The sequence below is a fragment of the Sander lucioperca genome, chromosome 12 (genome assembly GCF_008315115.2).
Source record: "Sander lucioperca isolate FBNREF2018 chromosome 12, SLUC_FBN_1.2, whole genome shotgun sequence".
Taxonomy (NCBI): domain Eukaryota; kingdom Metazoa; phylum Chordata; class Actinopteri; order Perciformes; family Percidae; genus Sander; species Sander lucioperca.
The window spans coordinates 22,964,086-22,977,901 of NC_050184.1; the positions used below are offsets into that span (position 1 = coordinate 22,964,086).

The window sequence follows — 13,816 nt, forward strand, 5'->3', positions numbered from 1 at the left end:
TTATATTTTATTACATAATTTCAACACACAATTATCAAAAACAGTCATTATTAATCATATAAACACATGGAAAAGGCATATATGGTATTGTATTATTGTCCCAAACGATTTACCAAAAAGTGGCCCAATTTAGCTGATATATAATATGATATATATAATATATAGTTTCCTATAAATTAGGTTTTTAATTGACCTGGTGGAAAGGGGGCGGGGCTCTGTGTCGTGACGACATCGCCTCGGTCCCCGGAAACAGCGGCAGAGTGAGACCTCGCTTGCTTCACTGTCTCTGCTCAGTGTTTTTAGGAAACGTGGCCTTACAGCAGCAGCATCTGTACATGAATGAGAACCACACAGCGCTCCAGTCTCCTCCTCTGCCCGTCTGCCAGTCCCCGCCGCGCCGCTCCAGCCCTGCCCGCGGTCCCTCCTGAAGAAGCCCGTCTCTGAAGAGAACCATGTCCGAGACAGAACCGGTCCCGGTCGCGGCCGCGGAGGCCCTGAACATCACCGACTCCAACGGGACCCAGGCGCTCAACGCTTCGGCTAAATTTGTGGCGACTCCGGAGGGCACGGCGCTGGCATATGGCAGCCTGGTGTTCATGGCGCTGCTGCCCATCTTCTTCGGAGCCCTGCGGTCCGTCACTTGCTCCAAATCTAAGGTAAGAAGGCTAGAAAGGCTCACGTTACAGCTACGTTACGTTACTGTCACGTTACAGCTACATACAGCGACGACAGTTAACTTTAGGCACAAATTAGCCGTTAGTTTAGCTAACGGCAAATTCGCCTAACCGCTAACTGACCGCTTTATTCAGCTGTAGCCGTTAGCCTCCACCGGGAAACTAACGTTAGTTTAGCTAACGGCTAATTCGGCTAACCTCTAGCTGACCGCTTGATTCAGCTGTAGCCGTTAGCCGTTAGCCTCCATCGGGAAGCTAACGTTAGTTTAGCTAACGGCTAATTCGGCTAACAACTGACAGCTTGATTCAGTCTAAAATAACGTTAACTCAAACTAAACACTGGGAAAAGCAGCTATTAAGACTTCCAGTGATAACAACGAAGACAAGTATTTATTGGTTGTATTTTAAATGAGTACAAGTAGTAAAGTAGAACTGACGTAACAGCTGTTAGACATTTTAACGGTTATTTTCGGTTTTATGTTGAGGGTCAAAAACTAAAAGTATTAATGATGTGTCCGGTGGTGGTCGCTCCGGTGTTTATTTACATGTGTGCCCCCCCTACCCCCCCGGTGTGTTTACCGGCTGTCACACTTATAGCGTGTGTGTTTGTGTGACGTGTACAAGAGAGATTATTTGCACTCTTTTGGGGGGTTTGCGGACATGCGCAGTTGTGCCTGTTAGCGTTTGGCAACTGTAAAAAAAATTTTTTTTTAAAACTGCCACATCCTCTCTGCTGCGTGAGGTGATGATGACAGGTGGGAAGTACATTTGTTCAAGTGATGTACTCAAAGGGTAACTGTTTTCCTATTTGTCTGTGTTTTAAGCATCAGTCATCGTCCACTAAAAGTTCTGTTGTTGCTGCTGACAGACTCAGATTATTATATATATAAGTGTCTGACAACATTATGGGATGGATCCCTACAGAGAGAGACCTTTTAGTTAAAGAGTAAGATCCTTTTAGTTTAACATGAAACAGCCTTGAAATCACCATCACCAAACTACACCAGACTCCATGTAAATAATCACTACTTTTATCATCGTAAAACACACTTCATTCAAAGTGGACAGAAACTAAATAAAACTATCAAAAGCCGTCTTGGTTCATCTTTCCACTGTTCCAACAATCACCACTCTGGTTGGGTTCAAATAAACCCTTAATTCACCCATTTACATGTGGAGATATGCTGGCTCTATACACGCTAAAAGTCCTGATTATTTACATGGAGTCTGGTGGAAATATGCTGGCTCTATACACGCTAAAAGTAGTGATTATTTACATGGAGTCTGGTGGAAATATGCTGGCTCTATACACGCTAAAAGTAGTGATTATTTACATGGAGTCTGGTGGAGTTTGGTGATGGGGATTTCGAGGCTGTTTAATGTTAAACAGAAACAAAATGAAACTATCGAAAGCTGTCTTGGTTTCTCTTTCCACTGTTCCAACAAGTTGGTTGTGTTTCTGACAGCTGATCATAATTGAATGCAGGTTTGTTGACATTGATTTTGATGTAGTTGGCTCGCAGTGAGAGAGAGTACGGTGGCCAGCAGATACAAAGTTTAAGAAAAGGGAAAGACGATAAAAACCCAGAACATTGTCAGACAGAGAGAGATTGTCTCAGGTGTAATTGGGTTTAAATCCGGCTCCTGAACCTTTCTTTTGTTGCATGTTATCATTCTCCTTTGCTTCTCATCTCTTCATTTTCTCTCTCTCTCTCTTCTCTCTCTGTCTCTCTGTCTCTCTCTCTCTTCTCTCTCTGTCTCTCTCTCTCTCTCTCTCTCTCTCTCTCTATGTCTCTCTCTCTGTCTCTCTGTCTCTCTCTCTCTCTCTCTCTATGTCTCTCTCTCTGTCTCTCTCTCTCTCTCTCTCTCTCTCTCTCTCTCTCTCTGTCTCTCTCTCTCTCTGTCTCTCTCTCTCTGTCTCTCTCTCTGTCTCTCTCTGTCTCTCTCTCTCTCCTCTCTCTCTCTCTGTCTCTCTCTCTCTCTCTGTCTCTCTCTCTGTCTCTCTCTGTCTCTCTCTCTCTCTCTCTCTCTGCCTGTCTCTGTCTCTCTCTCTGTCTCTCTCTCTGTCTCTCTCTCTATGTCTCTCTCTCTGTCTCTCTGTCTCTCTCTCTGTCTCTCTCTCTCTCTCTCTGTCTCTCTGTCTCTCTCTCTCTATGTCTCTCTCTCTCTGTCTCTCTGTCTCTCTCTCTGTCTCTCTGTCTCTCTCTCTCTATATGTCTCTCTCTCTCTGTCTCTCTGTCTCTCTGTCTCTCTCTCTGTCTCTCTGTCTCTCTCTGTCTCTCTCTCTCTGTCTCTCTGTCTCTCTCTCTGTCTCTCTCTCTCTCTCTCTGTCTCTCTGTCTCTCTCTCTCTATATGTCTCTCTCTCTATGTCTCTCTGTCTCTCTCTCTGTCTCTCTCTCTCTGTCTCTCTGTCTCTCTCTCTATATGTCTCTCTCTCTCTGTCTCTCTGTCTCTCTCTCTGTCTCTCTGTCTCTCTCTCTGTCTCTCTCTCTCTCTCTCTGTCTCTCTGTCTCTCTCTCTCTATATGTCTCTCTCTCTCTGTCTCTCTCTCTGTCTCTCTCCCCTCTGTCAGCCATTTTTATAATGCGGTCAAATAATAAACATCTTGAATCTATTAAAGTCTTTCCTCTCAGAATTCAACAAATATAATTAGTTTCCTATTGGGTTGTTTGATTTTTGGGCCCTGCTTCCAGTCCTCCTCTTTTGTTTTCCGATCTGATCCCTCTCTCTCCCTGTCTGTCTGTGCACATCTGTCTCTCCATCCATTCTGTCTGTCTGTCTGCTGTAGGAGCTCGGAGAAAATGATTACGATTCTGGGTTCAGAGTGAGTATCAGAGAGCCGCTGAGAGCATCAAATACACATACACACACACACACACACACACACACACATACACACATACACACATACACACATACACACATACACACACTCACTCACTCACTCACTCACTCACTCACTCCAAGTCACTGCTGCTACGTATTTTTACAGTCTGTTCACAGCACTAACGCAACAGTAAATACATTAACACTGTGTGTCGTGTACATGATACAGAATTCACCAGCGGTCGGACTGAACAATTTTTTTAGGAAGTTCTCTTAGTGCTGCAACAAGGATCCTCTCCCCTACCTTCCTTCCTTCCTTCCTTCCTTCTCTCCTCTTTCCTTTCCTCAGCATTTTGTCTCATCTCCCTGGCTGCATCTCATGGTCTTTATTTATTTTATAGTCCCTCCTCTGTGAAGGCCGTCTCAAAGCTCTTATTTCTGCCTCGAGGAGCTAGGAGCGAGCACAGAGGAGGGATCTCTGAGGAGCTATAGGCGAGGATACAGAGAGCAGCCTTCCTGGAAGCCGTGCAGCTGAAGGAGTTGCTAACTCCACCCACATAGCTGATGTATTCATGTGGCGCTTCCGAGGAAAGGACGTCTCATCTCTCTAAAACACATTTCCTCGGCGCCTTTCTCCTCCTGTGGTTTCCTCCCGTCTCTCCCGTCCGTCCCTCCCTTAGTGGGAGGGAGGTAAGCTCCTGACACACCAACCAGACGGCCGACCGTTGGCAGCAAAGCCAGTCGGACTGATCAGTCGGCTCCCCGAGTTGGTCCAAAAAGTGCCTCAGAACACACTGAAGAGACGGCGACTTGAGCGTACGTTCTGCACGTGCGCGAAACGTAATACGTCTCCATAGCAGCAGGCGGCGCTAATCTGTATTGTAGCCCAATAAATGAAAACCGGCAGCTGATTGGAGAACGCGTCACGTGGGTCTGGCTGCTCCCGGATTTTTCAACTGGCCATAATGGCGGCTCATTCAGAATACGATCTCATATTGGACTAAAATAGTTCACCGAAACGTGTTTCTGAAAACATTTGAAGAGAGAAATAGGCCGTGCAGTTGCTGAATCTGTCTTCATTTCAGATCAACAAAGGTCAGTTTAAAATATTTTCATCAGATTTTGAGAGACTCTAGTCACGCTCATCCCGCTCCCCGTTTCCTGGTTAGCTCTCCACCAATCAGATGGGTCATGGAGTCCGACTGCCCTGTCTCTGACTGAACATGTCAGTTCGGCCAAAATGAAGGCCGACGGCTCCTCTGACGGACGACGGCACGAACACGCCGACCAGACTCGAGTCACCGACCTCGCCAGACTGTCAGACGGCCTATTATCGGCTCGGTGTGTCACAGGTATAAGACGCGAGGAAGGGAGGCAAGCGGAGGAGTCGAGGAGGCAATTTAAGCGACATGAGATGCAGCGCATGTCTTCCCTCCTCCCCTCCTCTCCTCTGTCCCAGTTTTTCTCTCGGGGGAGTAGATGGAGGAGAATATAGATGGAGGCTTCTCTCTCTCGGGGATGTCTGTCAGTCTGCTGCATTCACTCCGTCGTCTCCGTCTGTTTGTGTCTTCGCTAACGGCAGCTGTTCAGATCCGAGCGTAGAAGGACGGCACGAGCACACAGGAGGAGGCGGTAGCCGTGTTTCCCTTCATGCATTTTGATGCATGTTTTGAAGTAACATATCATCCATACAGGGATAGTAGTATACAGCTGTTATACATCATATCATCATACAGAGATAGTAGTATACAGCTGTTATACATCATATCACATCATACAGAGATAGTAGTATACAGCTGTTATACATCATATCATCTATACAGGGATAGTAGTATACAGCTGTTATACATCATATCATCTATACAGGGATAGTAGTATACAGCTGTTATACATCATATCATCTATACAGAGATAGTAGTATACAGCTGTTAAAATATAATATAATATATGACACACTGGTATTGGCCGATACGCAAGTTCAGGAATCAGAATCGGTATCGGGAAGCAAAAAATTTGATCGGGCCATCTCTAGTCCAAAGAATGCTTCTGAAACCTGAATAATACGGACATATCACACATGTCTTAAGCTGGAAATGCTAAATTCGGAAAAAGGCCTTATTCTGGATATCCAAACTGAATATGCTGTTTAAATGACTTGTCATGTCAAATTCTGAATATTGTCACATTCAGATCAGTAGTGTAATACTAGTGTGCATGTAAACGTTCTCAGTGACTACTGTAGCTGGTGTGGTGAGACGGATGCTATTATTTCTTATAGAAATGATAGTCACAACTGCAAAAAAATTGACTCAAAGTAGAATAATTCGCTCACTAAAGACATTTAGGCTCCATCTCCAGCGCTACGTTTTGGTTTTTAAGCGTTTGAGTTTTGAGCCAAAAGTGATCTCGGTGCACCAAGAGTTTTTATCTCTTTAGGGGCTCGGGAACGCCAGAGCAGGGGGAATGAGAGGGGGGGGAAACACCAGAGCAGGAGGAATGAGAGGGGGGAACGCCAGAGCAGGAGGAATGAGAGGGGGGAACGCCAGAGCAGGGGGAATGAGAGGGGGGAACGCCAGAGCAGGGGGAATGAGAGGGGGGAACGCCAGAGCAGGGGGAATGAGAGGGGGAAACGCCAGAGCAGGGGGAATGAGAGGGGGAACGCCAGAGCAGGGGGAATGAGAGGGGGAACGCCAGAGCAGGGGGAATGAGAGGGGGAAACTCCAGAGCAGGGGGAATGAGAGGGGGGACACCAGAGCAGGGGGAATGAGAGGGGGAAACGCCAGAGCAGGGGGAATGAGAGGGGGAAACGCAGCAGTTTTTTAAACCAAAACGTAGCAGAGTAAATGTAGTCTTCAAGCTCCAGCTGCAGGTGGAAAGTCGGCAGTGTTCAGTTCGTTTCCACAGAACTGAAAGCTAGTTTTTGCTTATTTCAGAATTAAACGTGTGTGTTTGTTGGTCTAATAACTTACTAACTAATCTGTCTCTCTCTCTCTCCTCCCAGAATGCATCAGACATGCCAGAAACGATCACCGGTCGAGACGCGGCGAGGTTTCCCATCATCGCCAGCTGCACTCTGTTTGGGCTCTACCTCTTCTTCAAGGTAACGCTGACTACGTTTACATGCACATAATGTTCAGGTTTTTGCTCTTATTCCGACAAAGACGAAATTCCTCTAAGCTGTTTCTACGGCAAACGAAGGTTAATATTCCTGTTTACATGCAGTTGTGCAAAATATGATATTGTCTAACTGTACGTCCACACCTCCGCCGACTTGAGCTGCAAAGAAGCTCTGGCCGCCCGGTCAAGGACGCTGGTCAGAAAGTCCGGGGAAGCTGTTTGAGGCTTTGGCCGCTCTGACGTAGCAGCATTCTATGTTCATCATGGAAAAAGATCAAGCAGCCACTGCACGGCCAATACACTGACACTAGAAACCTTTTCTAAATGACATATATAATGACAGAATGTGTATTGGTTGTTGGTCGCAGCGGTGTCTGTTAGCAGTTAGCTCGCTCGTTAGCCGCTGAACCGCAGCAGCGTGCAGGCAGAGCGAGCAGCCGCCAGCTGTTGATCCGTGCAGGACTTCACCGTGAGCGGACTGTTTAGAGACCATGTGACCGGCAGGTAACGTTAACTGGTCCCTATACGCAAAATCGGTCACATCAGCACAATAAGGCATTTGTTGTAAAATGGTGCTGCGGCTCCTTTAAGAGAGCTCAGTGTGTGTGTAAAGTGGGCAGAAGAGAGATAGAGAAAGAGGAAGCAGACGTGTAGATGGTGGAATAAGTTTAAGGTGTGTGTGTGTGTGTGTGTGTGTGTGTGTGTGTGTGTGTGTGTGTGTGTGTGTGTGTGTGTGTGTGTGTGTGTGATAAACTCCAGACTGAAAACCAAGTTCATTCATCGTCTCACCAGAAACGGGATTTTAACCTCGACGTTATATACCGTCGGCCCTGGAGGTAACCAGTCTCCCCTGGTTTTCTGATCACGGTCGGAATCGAAGCGATCAGGAAAGGTTAACACGTTGAACATTTTAAATTAAACAGCTGATTAACGTGAGCTTGTTCCCCCGTGTGCGCTGATGACCTCATCTGTTGACATTTCCGAATGCCTTCCAGTTGCTTAATAAAAGCTTTCCACACAAACAAACCAACGAGATTTTAACTGTGTCGGGCTCGGGCCGGGTTCGGACGAAAAAATTCGGCCCGATCCAGGCTCATACAGGAAGTGTTCCAGCGGTGGAGGACTTGTTGGAGCGTGTGAACACAGCGTCCCCGAGAAAAGCTCGGCTCGTATCCAAAAACTTGTTGATATCCGAGTCTTTGATCATGTTGAAAGTAGCTGTAGCTACGGAGAAAGCTCTGGTGGAGCCTCCACAGAACCAGACATCAGAATCAGTTTTTTTATTGGCCAAGTATACTTACATACACAACGAATTTGACTTTGGTAGGTGTTAACTCTCTATGCATTCAACAAATAGACATGTAAACATTCAGTAGACAAATAGTGATGTAGACACATACTGTACAATAGAGACAACAATATACCGTATAGGCACATGTCAACATAATATACAAATAAGACATAATATGAAGGCAAGTGCACATAGAGCTACTCCTGTCCATCTGTATACCAGCTGAACTCATGTGTGTAGGTACTTGAATCTGTTATTGTACAATAGAGAGAGAGAAACTAATCTAGATCAGACAATCTGAATGTGTAAAGTAACTAGTAACTAAAGCTGTAACAGATGAATGTAGTGGAGTAAAAAGTCCAATATTTCTCTCTGAAATGTAGTGGAGTAGAAGTAGAAAGTGGCATGAAGAGAAAAGACTCAAGTAAAGTACAAGTACCTCAACATTTGGTACTGAAGTACAGTACTGGAGTAGATGTACTTAGTTACATTCCAGCGTTGCGTCACACTCAGATTTCTGTGTTTCTGATGCAGGTATTTTCTCAAGAGTACATCAACCTGCTGCTGTCGGTCTACTTCTTTGGCCTCGGAGTCCTGGCTCTGTCCCACACTATGAGGTAAACAAAACGCACTGCATGCTGGGAAATATCACAAAAACAAGCAAAGTATAAATGTTCATGTGGAAGGTACGGAAGCCCTGAAAGGCAAGATGGGGAAAAAAAAGAAAATTGCGGGAAATGTTGGCCACATCCAAACCAAAATGTTATATCTTACATACAAAGGGCCCTATTTCAACGATCTCAGCTCACGGCGTGAAGGTCCTGGTGCAGGTGTGTTTAGGGCGTGTCCAAATCCACTTTTGCTAGTTTAACAGCGGAATAGGGTCCGTGTGCCGGGCGCATGGTTCTAAAGGGTTGTACTTAGTGTCTTCATTAATCAGAGGGGTGTTTTGGGCGTAACATGCAATCAACCAATCAGAGATCATCTCCCATTCCCTTTAAAAGCCAGGCGCGTTTGGACCTTGGAGCATTGCTGTTATGATGGAGGATTTGCACCATAATATTTTTATTTGTAATCTTCTGCATGTGTGTGTGCTGCTGTGCGTCCCTGTGTGTGTAACAAGCATAGTGCACGTGCTGTGCACGAGCCTAGGAGCATTTTACTAATGCTCTGTTAAAATAACATGAAATGCTGCGTTATTGACTTTAGACCAGGTTTTTGTTGGTCAATGGTGCCATCACTTCCCACTGCCTCAAGATAGCAATACTCCCAGAATGCATCTGAACACACCTCCCTGTAAGACCAGCACGCCCAGAATGCACCTGAACACACCTCCCTGTAAGACCAGCACGCCCAGAATGCACCTGAACACACCTCCCTGTAAGACCAGCACGCCCAGAATGCACCTGAACACACCTCCCTGTAAGATCATGGGCCACAGATGGGTTCAGGTGCATTTGTTATTTAAACGACGTGGACGCTGGACGGGAAACTGACAACTGTGTGGATCTTAAACTAGCAAAGACACTTGTGTCAGGCTTTGCGCTGCGCCGGGTGCAGGATAGGACCCTTTAATGTTTTCTCATATGTAGGAGATTATATCCTAAAATTCATCTTGTACGCACAAGATAAACTTTTGTGTATGGAATCATAATGTGTTCACAAGTTAACTATCTCGTTAATTCAGAAAAACAGACATTCAGACCAACAGCTTTGTGCCAACGAGAGAGAGAGCTCAATCCTCCTCTTTCTCTGAATTTTTCTTTTCTGTATTAACGAGATACTAATCTAGTAAAAATAGGACTTTTTTTCCAATTCAATCTTCACACTTCCGTAGTTTTAAGAGCGAGGAAGCTGTGCAAAAATCAAGCACTAAGTGCCAGAAACGCCTTGCCTTCCAAGGTGATTTACTCTCTTCTTGTTTCTGTCTCTCAGTCCTCTGATGTCCAGAATCTTTCCAGATTCTTTCTCAAACAAACAGTACCAGCTGCTCTTCACTCAGGGCGCTGAAGAGACCAAAGAAGGTGAGACCTGCTGCACAGCACTCAACACTAACGCACGTTATTTCATCACTACAAAGTGGTTCCAGTTTGAGTTTCATGAGGATAGCCTCTGGAGATGTATCCGAGGGGATCCTTTAAACACTAATAGAGCTGTTTCTGATCCTGAAGAAGCTACAAGTCTGTATGAAATCAACCTCTTTTAAGAAAAACATGTTTTATCCTCAATCTTATGGAGAAACACTGCACCACCCACTAGGACTGAACGATTAATTGCATTTTCGATAATATGTTTATATGTTAAAACACGATTTCCTAATCGCAAAGGCTGCGATTTGGTCACATGACTCGCGAGAGCAAATCAGTCTGCACTCCACAGAGAAAGCATCAACTAGCACGCTAACGCTACGCCGTACCTTGAGCTGATTTCTGTCATTCAAACAACTCTGAGTTGTAATTTAAAACTTTTACAGCCATTTTAATAAAATGAAGGGTTTTATTCAGGCTTGAGTCCATACGTGCAGTTAATGGATACAGACACGCAGAACTGAAGGCTCGGTTGGCAACGATTAGCTCTGATTAGCGGTTAGCTCCGGTTAGCTCCGGTTAGCGGTTAGCTCCGTTATAAAGATATGAGTGGAGGAGCTGCCACTGAGAGGGGTAACAACCAGACTGATAAATGACGTTCGGGGAGCTTTCACAGCAGCGTGGCCGCGGTGTTTCAACAGTTTTATTAGTACAGTTAATCCCACGGCAAGAACACCAGCAACATGCTAACGTAACGATAGCCTCTCTGAACAAGAACACCAGCAACATGCTAACGTAACGATAGCCTCTCTGAACAAGTGCACACGGCAGCACGCAACTTCACGAGGGGGAGGGGCTGGAGGCAGCTCCTCTCTGTGCACTGTAAAAAATTACACGTGTGTGTGTGTGTGTGTGTGTGTATAGATATATACTATATTTTTACTTATTTAACTGTCTAGTGTGTAATTGTGTGTTCATACTATACATTATTATATTATTCTTTGTTGAATAATACAGAAGACAAAGAGCTTAAAAAAATAATCGAATATCGAATCGTAATCGCAATATTTGGGAAAAAAATCGCAATTAGATTATTTTCAAAAATCGTTCAGCCCTACTACCCACAATCCTAATCTGTCTCTCTCTCTCTCCCTGTCTCTCTCTCTGTCTCTCTGCAGAAATAGTCAACTACGAGTTTGACACCAAGAACCTGGTGTGTCTGCTCATCAGCAGCGTGGTGGGAGTCTGGTACCTGCTCAAGAAGGTAACGTCCGTAACCAATCACATAAAAACCTGTTTGACTCGGATGCAGGGCTTGACATTAGCACCCGCCAAATGCGGGTAGATTTCAGCAGTGGCGGGTAACACAAGGAGCTTCTCATAGCTCTTAAATTGCCTCCTCGACTCCTCCACTTGTCTTAGTCCCTCCCACCGAGGAGGCACAGGAGAGACGCGAGGAAATCACGGGAGGAGAGAGGAGCCGAGGAAATGTTTTAGAGAGATGAGACGTCCTTTCCTCTGAAGCGTCACATGAATACGTCAGCTGTTTGGGCGGAGTAATGGCGCTTTTCCATTACATGGTACCTGCTCGACTCGACTCGCCTTTTTTGGTTTTCCGTTCTGATAAAAAGTCCCTGGGACCTGCTAACAGCTACTTTATTTAGTCTCACCTCCGTGGAGGTTCCCAGCGAGCTGAGGCGATACCAGAAGGTGACGTGAAAGCGACAGACGGGTGTCCTGAACCAACAGTTCAGCCAGCGGTGTTTTTTTTTTTTTTTTTGCTGCCTCCAGCTTCATTAGAAACTAAATGTGTATTCTGGCAACAACACACCCTTACACACACCAGTTTACGCCCAGACCAGCAAGCTGCTAACCCTAACCCTAACCCAATCTTCTCCCCCTAAAGCTACTCTTTATGTCTGTGTCTTATTCAGTTGCACGTTTTCATACAAAAAGGATCTTTACACACATTATCAGAGCCGAATATTTGATGACAGCAGCGTTATATTTTCTGTAGTCTTGATTTAGGTGTTTACAGCTCATTGACATTTAAAAGGGTTGTTAATCTGGTTCTTCACGTTATATGTGGCACACCAGGGTCAACTTTACTCAAATAAAACATAATTTACCACAAAATAGTAGCTAGTGAAGATGCTGAGTGGCTAGTAGCTGTTGGGAAACCACTGGCCACAGTGGCTGGTGAGCTAAAACGTTAATGTCAAGCCCTGCTCGGATATAATATATATCACAGCAACACTTATTATTTCTGACTAGGGATGTCACGATGCATCATGAATGGTTTAAAAAATGAATGTCGAAGCAGTTTTTAAACGTCCTAGGGTGTAATCTTCTTTAGGTTTCACTTGTTTGACCTGTCTGTGTTTGTGTGACATCACAGCACTGGATAGCCAATAACCTGTTTGGCCTGGCGTTTGCCCTGAACGGCGTGGAGCTGCTCCACCTGAACAACGTCAGCACTGGCTGCATCCTGCTGGGGGGGCTGTTCGTCTACGACGTCTTCTGGGTGAGACCAACTGTCAATTCAATTTAAAAAAAACATTTTTCATATTGGTATTTATACAGCTTTGTATTATGTGTGTAGAGCTGGGCAATATATGGATATTATATCGATATATTGTGATATGAGACTAGATATCATCTTATATTTTGGATATCTTAATATGACATTAGTGTCTTCTCCTGGTTTTAAAGGCTGCATTACAATACAATTATGTCATTTTCTGAGCTCACCAGACTGTTGTAACTGTTCTATTATTTGCCTTTACCCACTTAGTCATTATATCCACATTACTGATGATTACTGATCTAAAATCTCATTGTGTAAATATTTAGTGAAAGCACCAATTAGTCAACACTACAATATAGTTGTGGTATCAAAATGGAGGTATTTGGTCAAAAATATTGTGATATTTGATTTTCTCCACATCACCCAGCTCTCTTGTAGTGGAAGTTTTTCTTGTTAGCAGCAGGAGTGCGTATCAATAACACCAGATGAAACAAATAAGGACGATTTGAGGATTAAACCAAAGTTTGGTCTTTGAGTATTTATTTACATTTGCAAATGCAGAGAAAACAGTTTCACAAGTACTCATGGCACATCTGAAAGGGTCTTCTGACCCTGCTAGAAAACCATACATCTATATAGTAAGAACTCACTTAAACCCCCCCCCCCTCCAGGATAAGTTTAGCAGCTACGCAGATGAAAAAACACCATAAACAGTCACAATGACTTTACTACCTTTCCCCTCTGATCCTGCTCCCTACGTAGCCTAAACATCTGTTAAAGCAAGAGACAGAAGGAGATACAGTTCAAAATGTTATGGCCCTTTTCCTCCTTATCTGCTAAAGGTAAACAGTAGGAACGCTGAGTTCCAAAAAGAGAAGGATATTCTCAGCTAGGCCAGAGTTTATGATGCCAGTTGCTTCTTCTCTTGGAGTCTCTAAGTCTATAACAAAATTAAAGATTATTAGGAAACTCCTGTAAAGTATATAAGAGAATCTTGTAAGATATCAAACTATAATGTTAAAATAAAATTCCCATTACACTCTATGTTAGGGCTGCACGATATGAGGAAAAGCTGCGATGTACGTTAACATTGTTTAATATTGCGATGACGATATGACTTGCGATAAATATTCAAATGTGAATGTTAGCTGTACTGTTCCCACGTCTTAGTGCTTTAATAGGTTCTTTGCGAACCTAAACATTGACTAGCCTATTCCCACTGAATAAAGAAATCAAATAGATCATTTTTGACATGCTTTTAATGAACAAATTACACATAAATGAGGCATTATAACTATAAGAAATTAACGTTCGACGAAAATCTTTTAAACTGACCTTTGTTGATCTGAAATG

The 13,816-nt window shown here is 44.3% G+C and overlaps 1 protein-coding gene across 2 annotated transcripts in view; it reads left to right on the forward strand.

The window, feature by feature from the left end:
- Positions 1-246: 246 nt before the first annotated feature.
- hm13 (histocompatibility (minor) 13) overlaps positions 247-13,816 on the forward strand; it is a 24,375-nt gene continuing 10,805 nt past the window's right edge. Inside the window, exons 1-7 of one of the 2 annotated variants that reach the window (XM_036008354.1) lie at positions 247-656; positions 3,464-3,499; positions 6,503-6,601; positions 8,444-8,526; positions 9,845-9,933; positions 11,115-11,200; positions 12,335-12,460. In XM_036008354.1, the coding sequence (XP_035864247.1) occupies positions 453-656; positions 3,464-3,499; positions 6,503-6,601; positions 8,444-8,526; positions 9,845-9,933; positions 11,115-11,200; positions 12,335-12,460 (723 nt within the window). In that variant the 5' untranslated portion in view covers positions 247-452. The remainder of the gene's footprint in view (positions 657-3,463; positions 3,500-6,502; positions 6,602-8,443; positions 8,527-9,844; positions 9,934-11,114; positions 11,201-12,334; positions 12,461-13,816) is intronic. The other variant, XM_031293151.2, reaches the window with a different exon arrangement.